We start from the raw sequence: 23420 nt of genomic DNA, 5'->3' as shown, positions 1-23420 counted from the left end.
TTTTATGATGTGGCGGCCATGCTGGAGTCATCGCCCCTCACCTGTATCGCCTATTTCCTCCTCGAGAGTGTCTGTTGGAATGTGAACCAAGGAGAAATGAATAAATCTAGACATCTGTTTTCCGTTTCCCTGAGGTCCTCTCTCTATACAAACTCCAACCTTGTCTAGATGTAATTAGGCCAAGGGCAGTGTTTGTGATTCAAGCAGAGTTTTAGTTTCTGTCAGGTCCCAATATCATGGGGGACATGCTTTCCTCTGATTAGCTTTGGTCGCAACGTCACAGACAAAATAAATTATGACGAACTTGAATCTTCTATCCAAAGAAGATTTATCATTCTCTATGTGGACAAAAGTATTCAGCTGCCTGACCACAACACCATCAGGCTCATAAGGACAAAATATTTAAATCCACGTACTGTAATACAGCTCTGACAGCCTCACTCTTCTTGGAAGGTTTTCCCAACATTTTTGAGTGTTCCTCTGGGAATTTGTGCCCATTCCTTCTGTAGAGCATTTTTGAGGACAGGCACTGATTTAGGACCAGAAGGCCTGGCTCACAGTCTCCGTTCCAGATCCTCCCAAAGGTGCTGGATTGGGTTGAGGTCAGGGCTCTGTGCGGGCCAGTCCAGTTCTTCCACAGTTAACTCATCAAACCATGTCTGTATAGTCCTTCTCTGGTCTCTGGAGCACAGTCATGTTGGACTAGAAAAGGATCTTCTCTAAACTGTTGCCACACAGATGGAAGCATAGCATTGTCCAGAATGTCACTGGAGATAACGGGTCTAGCCAAGACCCTGAAAACAGCCCCATACCATTATCCCTCCTCCACCAAACTTCACAGTCAGACAGAGAAAATGCTTGTTCCCTCCACAGAACATGTTTACACTGCTCATATATATATATATATATATACTCACTCCGATGCTTGGACCTAGGATTGGTGAGGCTTACATGCTGCTGCTCGGCCATGGAAACCCATTCATGAAGCTGCTGCAGATTTAGTGTTTACATTAATACCAGAGGAAGTTCAGAACCCTTCAGTGATGGAATCAGCAGAGGGATATTTTCATCTAGGCACCTTAGCAGTCGTTGACCCCGCTCTGTGATTTTTACTTCATCTAGGTCCTTTCCACCGAGCGGTCGGTTCAGATCAATGTGGAATGGCACGCTTTTTTTGGTGTTTCCATAGAGCAAAAGTTGGAAAGGGTCCCAACAAACCAACCTGTACGGTCCCACTTTTCAGCACCCTTCTATAGGGGTACCAGTCTCACCTATCCCTACCAGAAGGAGGAGCTACACACACAACAATATTGGGTTGCACTGACGTCATGTCAGCGTGCAACTCAGCTGCTCGGCTCCGGGCTGCAAAACACGGAAGTCTCTGTGAGGAGCGAGGAAAAAAAAGAAATGGACTAATATCTGCAGTAATCTGGGATATTTGGACTCGACAGAGATCCAAACTGTTCTCTAGTCTGTGGATGTCGATGTCTGACCACAAATCGAGTTTCCAGATGTTTATCTGGACCTGATTTTAAGAACACAAAGCAGAGTCTGAAGGCTTACATCAGCCTGGTCTATCTGTGATGGATGTTTTGTGAATACAAAGCCTTAGATCAGTTGATTCTCTGTACTCTAACTAGTTATTCATCTGCTTCTTACATTAGGTAACCTGTGAAAACATCGCTCTGTGACTGTCGATTGTGTTTGTGAAACTTCGGGATGCAGACTATTTTAAAACAAGATCAGCGCACCCAGGATTTCTGACTTACTCTAGTTTGATTTTAACACCAGCTGAACTTTTACTTTTACTTTATTTTTAATGTGGAGAATTCTCACAGTACAGCTCTAAACTTTCATATTCTGCTGTATAAACTGTTCTAGAGTAGATATATTCACATATTAACATACAGTTAAGACTCTAAACGTCTCTGTACACATATTCCATCAGCTGAGGATCTGTACTGACAGCTGTTAACATCATTAAGATGTAGTTATTTTTAAAGAAGCACTTTCAGCTGAAATAAAGCTGTTTACTGGTTATTCTCTTCTGATTTCTGTCACTCATCCTTTCTATAACTCTGCTGCTGGAACAGCTGACTCGCGCTGTCTGTGACTTCACATTCATGCCTTTACAGCCCGCCCACCAAGTGAGAGCACGGGTGTCTGTGGAAACGCAAACTATTTTGGGGTGTAGCGTACCAAACATACCAAACTGGACTGAATCAAACTGGACCCCCCGATGGAAACACGGCCATCTTTTGTGGCTGAGTTGTTGTTGTTCTGCTTCCACTTTCTAATAATATCACTGACAGAACGTCCAGCAGGGATGAAATTTCCCCAACCATCTTATTGCAAAGGTGGCATCATCACAGTGCAACGCTTGAAGTAACTGAGCTCCTCAGGACGACCCATTTAGGATCCGAAATGACTGAGTCTGCATGTCAAGGTGATGATTTTGTACACCTGTGGATCTGACTGAAACACCTGGATTCAGTCATCGACAGGTGTGGCCAAATACTTTTATCCAGATTGTGTAGTTGAGTCAAAAAAAACTGTATTAGCGGCTCAGCTCACCTTTATGGCAGTGCTCAAGAATTTTTAAGGGGAAGCTATATATTATAAAGAACTTTAAATACAAGACATCACATTAACTCCAGGTTTAACTGTTCTGCTCTGTAAACTGTATAATTTCTATGTATTTACAGTCCAAATCCCACTTATAGAGAGAGAGATTTATGCTACAAAGGTGACTGAGTCTGCATGACCATTTTTCAAACCTCCAACATTTCAGTTTTACTGCAAACTCACTCGTCTGAGTTCATGGGCTTGATTTGATTTTTCATCTGTTCATTTCTCGTAACCATGGAAGCAGGGTCTTGTTTAAGCTTATTTATATGGTGGTAGGCCACGTAAAATGACTGCTGAGGTGCATAGTGCATAGAGGTGGCCAACTTTCTGCAGAGTCAATGGCTACAGACCTCCAAACTTCATGTGGCCTTCAGATTAGCTCAAGAACAGTGGTAGAGAGCTTCATGAATGGGTTTCCATGGTAACAGCTGCATCCAAGCCATACATCACCAAGTGCAATGCAGTGGTGTAAAGCACGCCGCCACTGGACTCTAGAGCAGTGGAGACGCCTTCTCCATCTGGCAGTCTGATGGACCAGTCTGGGTTTCGTGGTTGCCAGGAGAACGGTACTTGTCTGACTGCATTGTGCCAAGTGTAAAGTTTGGTGGAGGGGGGATTATGGTGTGGGCTTGTTTTTCAGGAGCTGGGCTTGGCCCCTTACTTCCAGTCAAAGGAACTCTGAATGCTTCAGCATACCAAGAGATTTTGGTCATTTCCATGCTCCCAACTTTGTGGGAACAGTTTGGGGATGGCCCCTTCCTGTTCCAACATGACTGTGCACCAGTGCACAAAGCAAGGTCCATAAAGACATGGATGAGAGAGTTTGGTGTGGATCAACTTGACTGGCCTGCACAGAGTCCTGATCTCAACCCCAAAGAACACCTTTGGGATGAATTAGAGCAGAGACTGAGAGCCAGGCCTTCTCGTCCAACATCAGTGTGTGACCTGACAAATGAGCTTCTGGAAGAATGGTCAAAAATTCCCATAAACACACTCCTAAAGCTTGTGGAAAGCCTTCCAAGAAGACTTGAAGCTGTTATAGCTGCAAAGGGTGGACCGACGTCATATTAAACCCTATGGATTAAGAATGGGATGTCACTTAAGGTCATATGTCAGCAAAGGCTGGTGAGTGAATACTTTTGGCTATATAGTGTACCTGGGAGGCGTATGCACAAACAAAACCCGTTTTTGCGCAGATTCTGAAGTAGTCAGCATAAATGAATGAATTAATGTTGAAATATTGATTACAGCCCTGTCTTTTTTAGGTGGTAAATCCAAAGAAGAAAGGGAAGAAGAAAAAATATCTCAACTCTGGAACGGTGAGGAAATGTGTTACAATCTTACATGTGATTAAAATGATGCATAGATTTGAAATGTAACTGAAGATTAAGTTAATCACAAATGGAAACTTTTTAGCTTTGTGTTTCTCGTCATGTCAGATACCAATAATGAATTGTCCTATGCAAGGTTATTATAGTTAACAAAAAATCACTAAAACTAAAATTTGAAAATCTGAAACAAAAAAAAAACAGGCTAAAACTGTATGGTGTGCTTATAAAACTCACTGAAATAAAACACAAATAGAGACAAAAAATCCTTAGTTTTAGTCTCTGAAATAACCAACCAGGCTGTCACCTACGTCAAAGTCTGGAGGGTGTAAAATGCGTATTATGAAAAAAATCACTTTTTCAGACTTTTCTAACAAAATATGTCCCCCTGGTCTGTCCACAGTCCCCCCAAGAACCATAAAAATCTGATTCTCCCCCCCCCTTCTTTCTCCACCTGTCAGAAAATATGCCCTGAAACAAGCTGTTCTCAGATTTTCCCTTCATGATGTCATGTGGAGAGATAGCCCCGCCCACAGGTTCAGTTGGCTCTCCCCGTTTGGAAGAAAGTTCTGCCCTCCTCTCTTGATCCTTCTCTCAGCTCTTAGCCCAGCTGAGGTGAAGATCAGGAGATCCACATCCATTTCCTGAGAGGGGCGTGGTCAGGGGCGGAGTTAGACAGCTCAGTAACATTTAAAGCCACAGACACAGAAACAGCTTGTTCTGAGCAGGGCTGAAACAGAGGGGGTTTGAGGGTTCTGAGACCGATATAAACTTGTATTAAAAGGGTAAAACCTTTAAATAAAGGTCTGACATGCATCCACAACAAGTCAAACCCACACTAAAATGAATAAAAACCAGACAAAACCAGCAAATCAACAGGAAAAAACTAAACTAGAACACAGAAAGGGAAAACAAAATGAAAAAGCCAACACTATTCTAAGCTTGGCCCAATCAGAGGCAGCATGTAAAGTCATTATCACTGAGCTGACTCCAGGTCTGTCACCTTTAGGTCACTCTGCTGTCATTCCTGGTGGACATTGAAGTCACCTTCCTGGACTACATCAAAGGAGGGTAAGTAAAGACCATGCATTCATTAAATGCACACTAATTTCTGAGAGGTCGTAGTCGTTTAATGACAAGCTCAGTGTAGCAGTCCCTGTCTTAGTTCTAACCAGCCCATCATGACTCAGTGTCTGCAGTGTGTCGCCATAATGATCCCTCAGTGTGAGACACAAAGAGAGACAGAAAAGTTTGCATTAGTGAGAGGAGGAGTGTGAGAGGTAGAGATTGACAGTCAGCTCCACCTGAAGACCATGCACTGTGTTTGATCTTTGTTGTATCTCTGCACTCGTCATGCCATGCACCATCATGTGTGTGTGTGTGTGTGTTTGTGGGTGTGTGTGTTACTGTGCATCTGCTCGTGTGCAATTGTTGCAAAGGAGGATTGAGCAACTGTGCAACGAGGCACGGTGCAATAGTTCGCCTACACTCTGCTTTCATTAGACTCACAGAGGGGGAGACTGTCAAGGTAGAGAAAGAGTGTGAACATAACGGTGTGACACACACACTCATACACACTCATACATAAAACCACATGATACTGGTGATGGAAGGAGCAGGATAAGATGGGTAAGAGACTTCTGAGGAGCAGATTTCAGAGAAGCTTGACTCAGACACTGAGGAGATGAGTGGGAGTAGGGCTGAAGGGATGCAGGATGCAGGTAGCTGGGGTGGAGGAGAGTTCCAGCGATCGCACTGAAACGACAGACTGACTGTGAGGGAAAGAGGACAGCTTTTAAAATATGACAGGTTGGATTGAGGGAGGTCAAGGCTGAAAGAGATTAGTTTAAAGCTGAAGTGAGAAGATGCCTATGGATTATTACTAGAGCAGGGACAGGTGCGGGAAAAGGGGGACAGGTGAGTGAGTGGTTTCTAATGAATGAAAGGGTGAACGGATATGAAACAGTCTTCCTGCTTGAACTTCATATGCTGAAGCCTTATGCATTGTGCAATGACTTGTGTAAATTATTTCTCTATGTGCAATAACCAATGCAAGAAATCTCAGGTACAATGACAGATGAAGAAAGCTTGAAAGTTTTTACAGCCGTGTTACTTTATCTGTCTTACCCTTCTTTTTCCTTTATTTTATTTCGTTTTATTTATTGATTGATTGATTGATTGATTTTTCGGACTTTTCATGCCTTTATTTGATAGAGGAAGGACAGCGGATAGACTCAGAAACAGGGAAGAGAGTGGGGACAGACATGCGGTAAAGGGCCACAGGCCCGATTTGAGCCCCGGACGCCCACGTACATGGGTAGCGCCTTAAACCACTTGACCATCTGTGCTCCCATTTTATTTCACTTATTTTATTTTATTTCATTTCATTTCATTTTATTTTATTTTATTTTATTCTATTCCATTTAATTTGACTTTATTTGACTTTATTTATTTCTTTTTGTTTTATTTTATTGTAATTTATTTTTTCACTCTTTCATTTTCCATATTTAAGGTTTACATTACCTTGTGTATTTTGATAGACAAATTTATTTATATCACAAGTCTTCTTGTTTATATTGTTATATTTTTATACTCCTTAGTCTTTTGTAGAGCTAACTCAAGAAGCAACGGACAAAAGTTCCAGTGAAGCTGTACTGTCCTGTACCTGTGAAAATGGCAATAACCATCTGTTCTCTCCTCCTGTACAGTTAGATTAGTAGTTTATACACCGGTTAAAGAAGTCTTTTGATCAACAGAGCATAAGGAATCCACTCTGTGCCAGCCACAAAATAACAAATATGAGCAAAAATAAAAATGAAGATCAAATTGACTGGAAATACAAGTTGACTTGTAAGAGCTGGCGTTTGAGTGCTTGTATAGATTTTCATGTAAATATATTTTCCAGAATGCCCCTTTAATTTTCTCTGCAGCACTGCCGGTCAGAAAGCTCTCTAAAAGTCCCACAAAGAGGACGGCTTTTTCTTTTTTTGGTTCTGCTGCTTTGGGAGGGTGAGCTGGGTGCTGTTCCATGCTTGTGTGACTAAATGAAGTGCCAAGTGCCGTCTAAATGGACTGTAATGGTTCCGTTCCACTCTCTCCAGTTGCGTAATGGGCAGGATATCTACTTGTGCACAGACAATAATGGACACACTCGCACGCACAAACGTTACCACAGCCATGCTCGTACATGCAAAAACACGGCCTTCATGTGCTTTCTCACTACTCCACTTCCCAGAAACCCTTCAGTAAATAAACTTGTTAGACCGTCGACCATCGCAGATGTTTTGTAAATTTCTTCTCATTCCGTTTCCATCTCAGCGTCTGTCCCTCCTCCCTCTCTTATCCTCTGATTGACAGCTCTTTTTACAGCTTCAGCCCAATCAGCTAATTGTTCATTGGAATCTAATTGGGAGCATGATCTACTGGCAGCATTTGCATAAAAGACTGATTTGAGAAGCCCCTATCTCAATCTAGGCACGGCTGCTCTTTCTCTGTCTGATAAAGCATTTTTACCGCCCGTGGATTTCAACAAAGAGCTCTCTATTCATGAGTGTGTGGGGAGAGAAATGAGGAGTTGGTGGCTATCTTTCATACTGAGACGAGTCGCTGACGGCAGCTTTGTCACTCATAGTGACAGATATTGTTTTTTCCTTCTTTGCTCTGTGAATTGGGGATTGAAACCAGAATAGAAGCAGGAGAAAGCTCTTCTTGTTCTGAAATCATTCTGAGAGGCTGTCATTGGATAACGAAGCAGGCTCTGAATTCAAGCAAAGTAAATAAAAAACCTTTGAAAGAATAGGAGAGGCTCTGCTCTGTGGTCATACTTACCAGACTAACAAGGATTACCAGTATGGTTCCTGCTGGTACAAGCTGTTTATCTTTCCTCTCCTCCCCACTTGGAGCCAGATGGACACCATCCAACCAGCAGCATCTGTTTGCATATCATCAGGAGGGGTCACATCACACAACCTCTGCTGCTGTTTTTAGGCCACTCAGTGCAATGATGCATATGTTTCCCTCTGGCACTCAGAGAGAAGAGGAGAGACTCCCTAAGAACATTCTCAAATGCTTTTTTTGTCTTGAATAGAACATTTTCTCCTTTAGGTGAAACAGTTAGTGATGGCCGGAGCACATCATGTCCTGTATGCTCCTAACTGGAGGGTGACAAAGCCCCCATCAGCCTTACATTAACAGGACCTAACATCTGATAGGGCTTTAGGAGACCAAGCAGTAATCCTCTAAAACACAGGTGTCAAACTTAAGACCTGGGCCAAATCCGCCCCGCTAGATGATCTCATATTTCTGTTCTAACTGGCCCGTCAGTCTGAGGTCTGCAGATTTAACCCCTTAAAGCCTGTTGTATCATTTTTCATACATACTTTTAGGATACCTCCATCTAATCAAAATGATCATAAATGACTAAAAAAACCTTCTGAATACAATCTGATAAATGATAAAAATGCCCTCAAGTGGATTATCAGTTACCAAAAACACCTGAGGTATCTAATGAGGTACAAAAATATGTTACATTTTAGATTTTTTTCAGATTTCATTAGAGAGCAATATAAACACTTCAGTTCCAAAAAATTAGAACTTTCTGGCTATAATTTGTGTTTTCAGTCTTTAAATGGTTAAAAATGTGAACTTATCTGATGATTTAAGAAATGCTTGTTTAGTCATAAACTCTGAAAAAGTAAGGAGTAAAATTGTTTAAATAAGAAGTCAGGAATGTGGGAAAATACATGAATCTGTGTTTTAATTTCACATTTTCAATTTAGCATCTCACAATGATGACTCAAACTCAGGATTTTGACTTTTAGCATTTAGCATTCATAGTTTTAATTTTTAAGTGATATTTTGACATTTTTAACCCATTATTCTGTATTTTATCTAGATTTTCAATCCAAACATTGACTTTATAATCTCATAGTTTGACCTTTTAGACTCACAATTTAAAATTCTGAATCATATTTTGACTTTTAATTTCATGATTACAAATTTAATTTCATATTTTGACCTTTTAAACTCATGATTTCTACTTTCTTTCTAATATATTTGCCTTTAAAAACATTATTTTTCAATTTCAATTTCATGTTTTGACCTTTTTAAACTAATAAATTGACTTTTCTCAGATTGCAAGCCTTTAAACTTTTCTTTTTATCTTTTTAAATGTCAAAATAATCAGTGCTAAATTTTTTTCAAATTTTATTACGGGTAAAATGAGGTTGACATTTCATGGTTAAATGTTGACCCTGTTAGGCCCTCAGGTTAGACCTGAATCCAGAATCCAGCCCCTGCTGTGACTGAGTTTGACACCCCTGATCTAAGGCCCCGTCCACACGGAGATGAATTCAGGAGTATACGCAAAAGTTTGTTGTTGTATTAGCGTGTTATCCACAAAGAAACAGCGTTTTGGGTGGCTGTAAACAGGTCCCAATGTGCACAAATCCATAAACGACTACTGTTTTGTCTCCGTGTGTACAGCCAGCCTGTCCTTTATTGAAACGATGATGTCACACGTAGCTTAGCTCTCTTAAGACGCCTGCGCGGGTCCGGCCAAAACAACAATGGTGGATTACAGGGTTGTGTTCCTGCTGCAGAAGCTACTGAGCTCATTATGGCTTTATCAGCTAAATCTGATGATCCTTTACCACCATCGCTAAACGCACACATCAGATGTTCTTAAATCCAACATGGAGAACAACCAGAAGGACAACTAGACAAAAGTTTGTGTCAGTTTTCTGTGATGTTCTTCTTCTCCTTTGGTGCATTTCCATGGCAGCGTTACAGCTCCACATACAGGCTTGGCATATGCACTACAGCGTTTTCAGTCGTTACATGCTTACGGGGATGTTTCCTGAAACGATCCTGTCTTTATGGAAACCTTTTTTTTAAAAACGAAACAGGAATATATCGTTTTCATCTGTGTGTGGACGGGGCCTAAAACTAGCTGTGAACTCACCTCATGCTGAAATCCAGTGGCTCAGACTGCAAACAGAGGAAGTCTGTTCTGACTTCATGTAGGAGGGTTTAGTAGTGTAGGTTTTAGGGACACTGGTTTATAAACTGAGCTGAATAACATTAACTGAGAACAAGTCTCTGTTTTAGTAAAATAAACTAAACCAGCATCTGGCAGAGCTGACAGTGGGGATAAAAAGAAAAGGCCCCGGTTCACTTCCTGGTCTTTCTGTGCAGAGTTTTCATGTTCTCCTCGTGCACACGTGGGTTCTCTGGGTACTCCAGCTTCCTCCCACCACCCAAAACATGCTCGTTAGGTTAACTGGTGACTCTAAACTGGTCTCTCAGCTGAGAGGAGGATCAGGAGAGAAGCAGGGAGGGCCAACCAAACCTGGGGGCGGGGCTAACTCCCCACATGACATCATGAGAGGAAAATCTGAGGACGGCTTGTTTCAGCACACATTTTCTGAAAGGTGGAGAGAGAGAGGGGGAGATAATAGATTTGTCTGATTCTTGGGGGGATTGTGGACAGACCAGGGGCACATATTTTCACTAGAAAAGCCTGAAAAAGTGTTTTTTTCATAATATGTGACCTTTAAAGGATTCTCTTATAAACTTGTTTACGCCTACTCTGACTCAGTGATGACCTGATTAGACCTGAAGGTCAAAGATGGAGGTCATTGAGCGTATGTTCATCCCTGTCCGTTCTTATAAGTGAGGAACTCTGATATCGTTTACCTGACTGGTGTTTCCAGTCCTGCTCTCCTCTCTTAGGTTTTGTACTGCTCTACCTCTCTGTCCCTCAGTTCACCTTGTTTTTTTATGCTGTACTTTCCTGCTGACAAAATTGGAGTTCCTCTCTCAAACTTTTTGTTTGTGCGTGACAGAGAGGGATTTGGTAGGAGAGACAGAGGGCATGCATAATTTAGGCTGCTTGGCTGAAGCATGTGGGGAACTGGACCAGAATTCACTCAAATCTTCTTTCTCTGCAGCCCTGTCCTTGCAACCGTCCCCCATAAAAGCATCTCTGCTGGCACTGACTTCATGGTTTCATCAGTTAGAGCAAACCACATTTGGACACGGGCCATTTGGAGGCCAAACTTTCAATTAAACTACATTTTTAAATGGTCTAATTATCATATTTTTGTCTGAATATTTTTAATTTCCTCCAGATGTATGTAACTGCCTGGCTCTAACAGTGAGATAAGTCGCTATACTGCAGCCAGCCACAAGGGGGCGAATGAGATATTTAAGCAGAATATTTCTATGTTGTCCATCACTTGGTTGGATATTTACACGCTGTGGTGATGTCTGAAAAACACAAGCAGGAAAATAAAACGCCTGAAACGGCAGTTTAATCACTAATAAACAGATACATCTGTGTTTACTATGCATCATATTTAAGAGCTGACAGATTTCTGAAGAAAGGATGAAACAAAGTCATTCCTGATGAAACTGTTTCAGCCTCAGTCGTTTTTGGTGCCAGTAGGAAGTTGTTTTTTGTAATTGTTCTGAATTTGATAGAGTTCTGGGGGCCAGATGGGCAGATGTGGGGGCCTGATGCGGCCCCTGGGCTGCCGTTGATGATCACTGAGTTAGAGGGAAAATTTACCAACTAAATATAATACTGATCTAGGACAGTCAAGTTTGACCCCTGGAACAGGCCAAAAAAACCTAGTTATGGGCTAATTTATTCAAAATTGCAGATTTCCTGTTGGAGCTAGAGATTTGGTCCAGGAGACTTTTGTAGAGCTCTATGGGCCAAATCTGTGTACTGAATTTCACAACTCTAGGTCAGTGATTCTGAAAGTGTGTCTATGCCACGTGAGGCTCTTTAGTGATGATGTGTGGCTCTTTTATGTCTTCATTTTGAATATTATTACCTCAGAAAACTTTAGAAAAGGGAGACTTTTTATGTCCTTTTTTACTATTCTTTGCCACTTCACCCTACCTTTTTCCATTAAATACCGCTTGTTTCCTCTTTTTCACCATTTTTGCCTCTTCTTTTCACTGCTTTTGGACCATTTTTGCCATTTTCTCAATTTTTCGCCCATTTAAGCTACCTTGTGACATTAAATACCATTTGTTTCCTATGTTTTTGCCCATTTTAGTCACTTTTCACTCTTTTTTTTCCACATTTTTTCAACTTTTGGATCATTTTTTTTGTCAGCTGTAACTCATTTTTGTGACTCTCACCCATTTTTGCTACTTTCTCCTCCTTTTTTCACTTTTTCTCCACAGTTTCTCCCCTTCTCACCCATTTTTGCTGTTTTTTGACCATTTTGCCACCTTTAACATATTTTTGTTGCTACTTCAGGCTGTTTTTGCCGCTTTTCACCTCTTAGATTGTGGCTCTTGCAAAGGTATTTTCAACAATTTGGCTCTTTGGTTGTGCTGCTCTAGGTCAAAGTCTCTGTTGGGGCTGTTCCGTAGAAGCACAAAAGGTGGCGCTATTGAGGCAATTCCTGAGGGCCAACCTATCAACTTTGCATTTTTCAGACGCCACATATGTGTGCTGATTGTCTTTTGTTTTTGAGCATGTGAAGGGGCCCTAAAGGCATGATAGAAAATAATAATAATAATGATGAACCCTTTCACAAACAGTAGGGCTCTCACACCCTCAGTGCTCCGACGATAATAATTCTGTGGGATGTGAAGATGTTTAATGGAGTTTTATCAACAGACAGCAGCTTTGTGTCTCCTATCTTTAAATTATCAGCGGTACCTGAAATGAGTAGATCTACCCCGGCTCAGAGGCGTAAAACTGGAACTTCCGGTGCATAGGTTAACAAAAACTGGAGAAGGTATTGCTGTGGAAATGTTCAGGATACTCTTTTCAAATAAAAACATGGCAGCTAGGTCAGGCTGGGATGTGCAACCTTTACATCTGCAGACATTCAGCTGTGGTCCCTGAAGTAACGATCTAACTCTGGCAGATTATTTTGTTTGGAAACTTTCATTCTGGTTCTAGCAGGCATGCAGAAGTAACTTTCACCTACAGAAACTGATCCCTTTTACTTGATTATGACAGATTCCTTCAGCTTCCTCATTGTTTCCAGGTGGAATATTGTTTTGATTGGGAGGAAATGGAGATTGTTTCTCTAGACTCATCAGTGGGTCTACTTTTGTCTTCTCAGGACTCAGATTAACTTCACCGTGGCCATCGATTTCACAGCTTCCAACGGTAAGTCTTCCAGTAAAAACACAAACACACTCAGAAGCCCACAGAGACAAAAGTCTTCATTGAGAATTCTCTCCATCAAGCCTGGCAGCTAATGTTGAGTGTGCTATCACAGGAAAGCACTACCTCTGATCCTGGTCTAAGCAGGGTAGATGAAGAAGTTGAGGCCAGCGATTTATTAGAAAGCTATAAACAAGAATAGTAGAAAATGAGGATGATGGAGACAAACTTGATAAATCACCAGCAGAGAATGAAGTTGTGGAGGTTCAGAGGGGTATAGTAGCTCAGTCTGTAGGGGCTTGGGTTGGGAACTGGTGGAGCTGCCACTTAACTTCACTGATCCCTCAACTTAGGCAGATCAATACTGTCATTATAATTTTGTCACCCAGACATTTCTTCTTAAAGATCACACATTTGACCCTTTAAGACAAGTTTATATCGGTCTCAGAAGTCCCAAAACATGCCTGTGAAGTTTGTAGCTGAATAAACACTCTAATATTGGGTTTTTGCCTGTCTAGAGACCCCTCTGTTTCAGTCCTGCTCAGACAGAGCTGTTTCTGTAGCTTTCTTCCAATCGGGGAGGGCCAGCTGAAACTGGGGGTGGGGCTAACTCCCCATATGACATCATGAGGGGAAAATCTGAGAACGGCTTGTTTCAGCATACATTTTCTGAAAGCGGGGGGGGGGGGGTTATTAATGATTTTTGGGGGATTGTGGACAGGCCAGGGGCACATATTTTTGCTAGGAAAGCCTGAAAAAGTGATTTTTGTATAATATGCCCCTAGGTCTTGTGTGTGCATGTGTGGCATTTGCCATGGGAGCAGACTCTACTGAATGAGGCACAGCCGTAATCTCCCCTCTGGAATAATGAAGCACGCCTTCTTCTTCTTCTTCCTCTGTGCTCCTCTTGTCGTACAGGTAACCCTGCCCAGCCCACCTCCCTCCACTACATGAGCCCCTACCAGCTGAATGCCTATGCTATGGCCCTGAAGGCAGTGGGAGAGATCATCCAGGACTATGACAGTGATAAGATGTTTCCTGCACTGGGGTTTGGAGCCAAGCTGCCTCCTGATGGGAGGATCTCTCATGAGTTCGCCTTGGTAAGATGAAGAGGGGTCAGGATTGGAGGGCAAGGAGGGAGGATTATGGAAATGTTCAGTGCAGTGTTCATTATCAGTGGTACTTTTATGCTTTGCTATGAGATGCTGAACTTATTCCCTGAAACAATTTAGTAAGAGTTGGTTGCCTTAGCTCAAGGGTGTCAAACTCAGTCACAGAAGGGGCTGGATTCTGAATTAAGGTCTAACCTGAGGGCCTAACAGGGTCCACATTTAACCGAACTGTTAACCTCATTTTCACCAGTAGTAAATTATAAGGAAAAAAACTAGCATGATGAAAAATGATTCTGAGATTTAAAAGTCATAATGATTAGTTAAAAGGCTCCTAATCTGAGATAAAAGGTCAAATTTATTAGTTCAAAAGGTCTAAACACAGCAAGAAGGTCGCTGGTTCGTGGAGTTTGCATGTTCTTCCTGTACATGCGTGGGTTCTCTCCGGGTACTCCGGCTTCCTCCCACCACCAAAAACATGCTCATTAGGTTAACTGGTGACTCTAAATTGCCCGTAGGTGTGAATGTGAGCCCTGCGATTGACTGGCGACCAGTCCAGGGTGTACCCCGCCTCTCACCCGATGACAGCTGGGATAGGCTTAAGCCCCCCGTGACCCTGAAGGGTTAAGATTACATTTTTATGCTGGAGGAAATCTGCAGACCTCATATTTTAAGGCCAGTTATAATAAGAATAGGATATGATCATTAACTGTACCACAGGCCGGATTTGGCCCCCAAGCCTCGAGTTTGACACCCCTCTCTTAGCTGATATCTGACCTGTATTTGATAACTGCGGCCTGACCCTGAGTGAAGCTGCTCACGCCTGAAGTATAAAGGAGAACAGAATATATATTTTTAAAACAAGCACTGACAGATCCCTACCTACTCTCTCCACACACTGTTGTCCTCTTGCTGCAAGATTCCAGACCAGAACTTTCTCCAAGTGTTCAGTGAAACCAGACGTCTCTTATTTGTAGAGAGAAGAGCCTCCCTCTGCAGAGAACATTTTAGTAATGTTATTAAGCATGCAGACTAACAATTAGAGCCTCCCACTGACCAGAACAAGCACTTTAACAGCGGGTCATTAATAGGAGAGGAACTTCAGCTCCTTCAGAGGCCATTGTAAGAATATCCTCAGTCACTTTTATACCTCTATGTAAGTTTTCTTTCTTTTTCTGTAGAACGGGAACCCTCAGAACCCTTACTGTGCAGGTATTGAAGGTGTGATGGAAGCTTATTACCAGAGTCTGAAGTCAGTCCAGCTCTATGGACCCACAAACTTCTCCCCGGTCATCAACCACGTGGCCAGGTTAAACACATTCTCCTTACTTCTTCAGAAATGCCAGATTCTGTTTTTTTTTTGTTTTTTTTTTTTTGTTTTTTTTTTTTTACTAAATCTTCATAATTTTTATATGTGTATCCACCAGGGTTATAAATCACACTAATGGCTCATTCCAGTAAACGGGGAACAGTAAAACAGAAATAATAGCCCGGATGCTTGTGTGTGTTTTTGTGCACAGGTATGCAGCGTCAGTGAAGGATGGCTCCCAGTATTTCGTGCTTCTTATCATCACTGATGGAGTCATCTCAGACATGGCCCAGGCCAAGGAGTCGATCGTCAACGTAAGGCGGCTCTGTCTCCTAAAGCATTAGAGATAGAAGTTCTAAGGGTGTAATTTTTACATGATTTTACAGTTTTAGATATGTAGCCTGTAAAATAGGATTACGCTAGGCTACGCTAAGGAAGAAACGCCTTACAGAAAGGTTTCAGTTGATTTATTTACATGCATTTGTTCACATGCTGGTTAAACTCAGTGAAAACTGCCAGGATATGAGTAACTCCTAACCTCGATCACTGCTGTAGAACAATCTTCACACAAACATGTTTCATGGTCCCTTATCTAAAGTCCCAATAAACAGGACTAATCTGGAGGTAATCAGGCCTGGGTGTGGCCAGTGAAACTGAACTCAGCTTTCCAAGAACTGTGGTTAATCACAGTTAACTCACTGGATTTTTTCCCCTTAATAAATAAAATCATCATTTAGAAACTGCATTTTGTATTTCCTTGGATTGTCTTTGTGAGATATTAAAATTGTTTGATGATCAGAAACATTTAAGTGTGATAAATATGTGTGTTCTCCCTCTCTGATAGGCCTCCTGTCTGCCCATGTCCATCATCATCGTAGGGGTGGGGCCTGCAGAGTTTGATGGTGAGACAATAAATGTGAATTTCAGTGTTATAAATGTGTGACAAACGTATGTGAGCTTTAACTTGTGCATGTTTGTTTGTGCAGTATCAAATATGGAGTGTGAAATAATGTTGGATTATGTTTTTGTTTGTTTTCCTAAGCTATGGTGGAGCTGGATGGTGATGAGGTCAGAATCTCCTCCAGAGGAAGATATGCAGAGAGGGATATTGTTCAGGTACTTTGAAAGCATTCCTGTTTGTCTCCTTTCTAGCCACAGTTAAAACACTTAAATGTTCCAGTATGAACCATGAGGCCAGTAAGGCCTGTCCTCATTACTTTGGCTTAAAGGTACAGTATGTTAATGTGGTCAGTGGACATATTCATATTAATGGACATTGAGGAATTCAATAATGATCCTGCTCTCATGAGGATAAACCCTGTGGTTCACAGTCTGAGTGTTTTATAGATTAATGCTGTGAGTTTCCAGTCAGTGACGTCTTTAGTTCACTGCTAGCTACTGATTGGTTCATGTTTTTGCTCAGGTCTCAGAACATGGCTTGCTTAGAAGTGGAGCAATGTTAGCTCAAAACTGAAGATTACTTTATCCTGACACTTTTGGTGAAATTAACCCTTATGGGCCCTTGTGGAAAAAATGGGGGAATAAAACTGACTTAATGGACTAGATACAACAGATGTTAACATTTTTGGGGGTTAGGGTAACCTTAATCCTCACCCAAACACCTTTGTCCAATGTCAAAAATATAAAATGTTACATGTATGTCACTTTGGGCTTTTATGGTAAATGTATTATTATCTATTATTAGAAAATACATTCACTTTCCTGTGAATACTGCCCTTATACACAATTTTATCTTTTCATATGTATTTAAACAGCGTGATCAAAATCAATTAAATTTAACAGCAAAAATCATTTTTCAGTTTTTTTCCAACACAAAAACCCAGGAAACGGGCTCTCCCCAGTCCTGATTTATTGATAACATCAACGCATGTGTGCTGGATCAGTGGAACTGGTGCTTTTTAACCTATTTTCACCACTGTTTCCACTAATTTATTCCACTTTTTTCTTCTTTTAGTCCATTTTTTTCACCACGTTGAAACCACTTTTTTGTAAATTTATCTGGTTATTATGGCAACTTTTTTGCTACTATAATCCAAATTTTGCCACTTTTTAACCGCTTTTCACCATTTCCTGCCTTTTTTTGCCCTTTTTGCATTTCTGTACCCCATTTTTGCCTCTAAAAATGGATTTTAAAATCTTAAGACGGTTCTGTGACTGTCTGCTACTTTAAGCCCATTTTTCTACTTTTAAGGTCACATATTTATCTTTTTGAGACAAGTTTATATCGGTCTCAGAGGTCACAAAAACATGCCTGTGATGTTTGTTGCTGAAAAAAACACTCCAGTATTGGATTTTTGCATTACTATAAACCTCTCTGTTTCAGCCCTGCTTAGAATGAGCTGTTTCTGTGTCATTAAATGTTACTGAGCTGTCTGACTCCGCCCCTGACCACACCCCTCGCAGGTGGGTGTGGCTTCATGGATGTAGCTCTCCTGGTCCTCCTCTTAGCTGCCAGCTGGGAGGTGGACCTGGGGGGGAAAATCTGAGAACGGCCTGTTTCAGCACACATTTTCTGAAAGGTGTGTGTGGTGGTTCTCATTCTTTTTTTGCTGAATATTTGACCTTAAAAAAACTTTTTTTTTTTTCCAATTTTCAGCCTGGACCTCAACCTCCACACTTGTCACTGTTTTCCACCCAGTTTTTCCTGTTGTTGCATTTATTTTTAACAACTTTTTGCTGCTTTAATTCAATTTTTGCCTCTTTTAAATCCTTTTCAACACTGTTTTCACTAATTTTTTGGCCACATTTTTTCTACATCTATTCCATCCTTTTCACTTTTAACTCATTTTTGTCATTCTTTACTATATCTGGCCATTTTTGCAACTTTTTTGCCACTATTTAAGAATTTACATAGTTCAATATATATAAATATATATAGTTTTTTTCTTTTATATATAAAATATGGTAACCGTAGATTAACTTTACAATGGACTATGAATGTACTGACCTCCATTGGCCCCCAGTTTAACTGGGCCCCAGATAGCACTCCCCTGTATGCCCCCTTATGGGCGGCCTTGCCAGTCTGAATTGATCCAGATTAACACTGATGCATGTTTTAAATGTACTGAGTATATTTTAGCTGCAGACCCCCTGTGTGCTGTCTGAGTCTCTGATGCTGCAGCAGCTGTTCAGCTTTGTCTAACTGGGATTGTCCTGTTAGTCTGCTCTGTTTTCTGCAGTCTTTAACCCTTTGTCTCTTTACTTCATGAACTGTCTCTCTTCAACGGTTTATTTTTCTCCCCTCCTACTTCATCAGTGACAAAAACAAGCTTGTTACAGTGGCTTAGACAGTCAGATTAAGCGTTGGAGATACCATAGGAACAGCTGATTCCTGTTTGCTTTTCCCAAACTTCACCTTAATCCCCTTAATTTAGACTAAACTGAGTTTCTTCTTCCTTGTCAGTTTGTCCCATTCAGGGACTACATCGACCGGACAGGGAACCACATCCTAAGCATGGCACGGCTCGCCAAAGACGTCCTGGCAGAGATTCCCGACCAGTTCCTTTCCTACATGAAGACGCGCGGGATCAAGCCAGCACCAGCGCCGCCTCCCTACACGCCACCGGGACAACCCCTCCAAACCCAGATATGAGGAGCCGCAGCTTTAAGGGGTTAAATGAACTCGAACTGCAAAATACTTCCATCTCCTAAGAGCTGCTCTACATGCCTTGTGATGGTGGAGAAGGGTGGTGTTTGTGTGTGGAGAGGGCTGAATGTCAGACCATGAGAGCATCAGACAGGACAGAAAAAGCCAATGAGAGTCTGTTTACTTCCACTGTCCAGCATTCCTGTCTCTGTCTGGATTTTTCCTTTCTAGCCTTGGAAACATATTCAGGCTATGAAGAATGGTGAAGGTCTGATTTTGAGTACGGAGGAAAGAAATGGCTGCTGGGAAAAACTGTAAGAGAATGTCTGCAGATGGAAAAAGGAATATCTTGACCTTAAATAATGGCTTAATTTTTTCTGTATATAAGTGAAACCTTTTAATCTCTCTCAAACTCACCAATGTTTACAGTAATGATAAGAAGGATTTTTGCTGTTTCTACTTTTATATCCACATAATCAAAGGCTTGTCCTGACAGTAGCAGTGCAGGTCCTGGTAGCCCTTCTGTACTGTACTGTGCCGTACCGTACCGTACTGTACCGTACTATATTCCAGTGTTTGTAATTACCTTTTGCATGAGTGTAGCCTCAGTCATGTGCATGCAAATAGCGGCCCTGCACTACCTCTTCTACTCATCAGTGTGTGTGTGTGTGTGTGAGTGTCACTTCCTGTCTGAAGTTCCCTCAGGTCTGAGGAGTCCGTCTCTGTCTCCCTGCCATGGCTTTCCTGCCTCTCTCTCTCTCTTTGCCTTCTTTAACGCCGTTGTTGCTTTAACTCTTTGTGTTCTCCATCAACAGTCGGAGGAAAGACTCTTATATAGAATGTGGAGCGGATGATTTTTCCTGAGTTCAAATTTCCTCTATAAAAAGTTTGAAATAAGTATTTATCATTATCATCTTCACTCCAAGAGCAGTGAAATATCCAAACACTTGTCTAGAGCTCTGATCTTATCCGCCTCAGCTATTATTTCAGTCTGCTGATAATCATGCATTTGCTTAGCATTAGCATGTTGGAATACTAGCCATAGCGTGTGGCTAATGCAGTAGCATTGCTGTCCCGACAGCTTCCTGGTGCTCTTAGTTCGGCTTTGTTGTGATCCAAAGAAACTATGATGTGTAGCCTTCAACATTTAATTTCTGATATCCATTATTTCATGTATGAACGGGTGTTTATTTTATTGTGAAAGGCAGCATAGCTTGTTTCCTGTTCTCTTCCTCACTTTTCCTTCAACCTGCCATGGCAAAGTTAAACCTCGTCTCATTCTGCTCTCAGCCCTGTATAAAAATGTTAGCAGCTGTTCAAACTAAAAACGGTTTGAGCCGAAGAGCCCAGTGGTCAAAAATGCAGAAAAAAAAAACATTTTTGCTACGTTGTTTTGTTGTTTCCATTTCCTTTACTTTTGTAGAGTTTTGTTGCACCTTTAGCTTTGATAAAGCCTGTTTTTTTTATTTTTAATGGATATTTTTATGTGCCAGTCATTATTTGTGTGTTTGCCGTCTTAATGAGATCAGTTTTAACACTGAATGAGTGATTTTTGAAATATATAGAATGAGCGCTGTTATTTAGATTGGAAGTGATGAGTGGAAGTATTGATTTTAAATGATCATAGTTCAAAGTCTGGATGCAGAAACATTTAAAGGTTACATATTTTTCCCCTTTAAGACACGTTTATACTGGTCTCAGAAGTCCCAAAAACACACCTGTGAAGTCTGCTGCTGAAAAAACACTCCAGTATTGGATTTCTGCATGTCTAAAAACCCCTCTGTTTCAGCCCTGCTCAGAACCAGCTGTTTCTGTGTCTGTGGCTTTAAATGTTGATGAGATGTCTGACTCCGCCCCTCTCAGGGGAAGGACAGTGGATAGACTTGGAAACAGGGTAGAAAGTGGGGAGAGACATGCTGTAAAGGGCCACAGGCTGGATTCAAGCCCGGGCCGCCCGTGAACATGGGTAGCGCCTTAAACCACCGGACCATCTGTGCCCCAGAGGCATGTTTTTGCTAGAAAAGCCAGAAAAAGTATTTTTCATCATATGTGACCTTTAATGAACACACAGCTGCACCAGAAGAGTAGAAGAGTGTTTAAGCAGCACAGTGATTTTAAGCTCACAGTATTTTTTTTTTTCTTTTTTTTTTTTTGCAATAAAATCCTGAAGTCTTAATCTAGAATAAAAAAAAGTTTGGTGACAAGCAGCAGAACCTAAATTCATCCATAGTTCACATTTAATTTCTAACCAGAGAGAATGGACGTTTCAGAGTAGTGTGCTACGTCATGAATGTAATTAGGATTTTGTAGACTATAACACGAAGATTATTTTTATTTCTAAACATCCATCACAGTCCTAATGATGTTTTAGGAGGGCATTAGGACTACAGGATTTTTTTTTCTTCTTTTTAGGGTTAAAAGTGTGAACTTGTCCTGAAAATTCTGAGCTGCTCTGTCACTTGAATGATGATAATTATATTTTTCTATTACTTACTGTTAGGGCCGTCATTCTAGGACTGACTTTAACGTCTCAATTAATGATGACTATAAAAATAACTTCTATGTTATGAAAGTTAAAGATAAATATATTTTCTGAATGACACTTTAATGATGATTGACTAACAGAGATATATGAACACTCTTTATAGAGTTTAAACACTCTACAAACAGCTAAAAGGACGTCTATGTTGGCTCCTTAATGACTTTCTACCTTTAGGTTCAAATCCTCGGACAGAAATGCATTTCCCATGAATGCTTTTTTTATGAATTTAATGCTACAGGTCATAGAGTGGTGCAGTTGTGACGTAATTTTGTAGGCAAACCTCGGAAGTTTGAGTCACATGGGTTCCGTCTGCGGCGAGCCTGTGGGATTTTTCAATGGATTTCTGGATCTGAAAATAAGATCTGTGTCCAATAAATGTTTATGAAACTTACATGTTTGTTCATAAAGATAATGTTGATAGATTAACAACAAAGGCATCATATTTAGCTCATTAATATAACTGACAAAAGTAAAAAGCTAATTGATGACGTATATGGTCCTGACAAACGCTGTCGTCCTAGTTAGCTGTTCTTAAACAACCGTCTTTATTCAGATTCAAAGGTGGGGCCGTTTCAGATGTATTTAATGTCGTGGGATAAAGGTTGAAATCTCTTGAGCTTGTGTTCAGACCTTATGTATTTAACCAAAACTCAGTCCAAATCCCCGAGACTTTCAGACGAGGGAACTGGAAGTGCTACATGCTAACTCACTTCTGCATTTCAGGACTCATTCCTGCACCACTCTATTGACAGGAACTGAAGAGAATCAAGTTTTTAATAGGGGTGGGCGATAGCATTTTCTCTTTATTTAATATGAATCCAGTACTTTTGAAGAAAGAATAAAATATTGGACTGTTAATCTTTTGAAAGGTCCACATTTCAGGTAAATAGTGATGTATCCAGGTCATTCAGAAATCTATTTACTCCCATTAAATTTAATTTAATAACTCAAATTTACATTGAAATGTTTGAGCAAGCAAGTAAAAAAATAAAATAGAAGAGAATAAATAATTAGAGCACAAAGTTGAAAATAAAATTAAAATATCTACAGCGTAAAAAATGCCCCATTTTTTTCTTTCTTTTAATTCAGGTAAAGTAAAAACATTTTGTGGTATTTACATGAGGCCTCAGAGTTCTTTTTGTTATTTTTTCTCACAATTTTGAAAATGGAGCTGCTGAGATTTGTCACTTGTGTTTGATTGGTCCCCAAAGTCACATGGTACAGAAGGGTAGACATGTCTGATTGGTGGAGACGTATTTGAAAGTACTTATTTGATATCGATACTTAGAGTAATCGATACCACGTGAGTACTCTGTGGGTATGGATATATCGACATGGCTCGTGTTTACCACCTAGATTCCTATCCCTGAATTTGTAATGATTGCAGATTTTTAATGTTAGAGTTGAAATACCACAGAATGTAAAACATTGAAATCCTACAAATCTTTTTTTCCTTTTTGTCAATCCAAGACTTTCCCGCACCCAAAATGAAGTAAAATTATTTTAAATGACATTTTAATTCAGGAGAATTTATAAAACTTAAAGAAAACTTTTTAAAATGTATTATTGTATTATTTCAGAGAATTATGTTTGTGCTAATCATTTATAAATGTGTGACATCTTTTTTTTGCATACCCTCAAACTCTAAACTGGTATATTATCACATTATTTTATTTTTGTGTATTATCTTTTCAACACCTTATTATCCTTTTATTTTTCCATCTTTACTCAAGCATAGGGCCAAGGCCAACAACTATT

General features: G+C 40.6%; 1 protein-coding gene across 1 annotated transcript in view; it reads left to right on the top strand.

Moving 5' to 3' along the window:
• The window catches only part of LOC121505457 (copine-8), a 107380-nt gene extending 86411 nt beyond the window's left edge, over positions 1-20969 (top strand). The window contains exons 12-20 of the mRNA XM_041780817.1: positions 3894-3947; positions 4966-5027; positions 13052-13098; positions 14014-14195; positions 15386-15513; positions 15725-15827; positions 16358-16415; positions 16556-16629; positions 18938-20969. Of these exons, the coding sequence (XP_041636751.1) occupies positions 3894-3947; positions 4966-5027; positions 13052-13098; positions 14014-14195; positions 15386-15513; positions 15725-15827; positions 16358-16415; positions 16556-16629; positions 18938-19126 (897 nt within the window). The 3' untranslated portion in view covers positions 19127-20969. The remainder of the gene's footprint in view (positions 1-3893; positions 3948-4965; positions 5028-13051; positions 13099-14013; positions 14196-15385; positions 15514-15724; positions 15828-16357; positions 16416-16555; positions 16630-18937) is intronic.
• The last annotated feature ends 2451 nt before the right edge of the window (positions 20970-23420 follow it).

Source organism: Cheilinus undulatus, linkage group 23, assembly GCF_018320785.1.
Source record: "Cheilinus undulatus linkage group 23, ASM1832078v1, whole genome shotgun sequence".
NCBI lineage: Eukaryota > Metazoa > Chordata > Actinopteri > Labriformes > Labridae > Cheilinus > Cheilinus undulatus.
The sequence above is the reverse complement of the archived record's forward strand: the minus strand, read 5'-3'. Positions and strand labels throughout refer to the sequence as shown.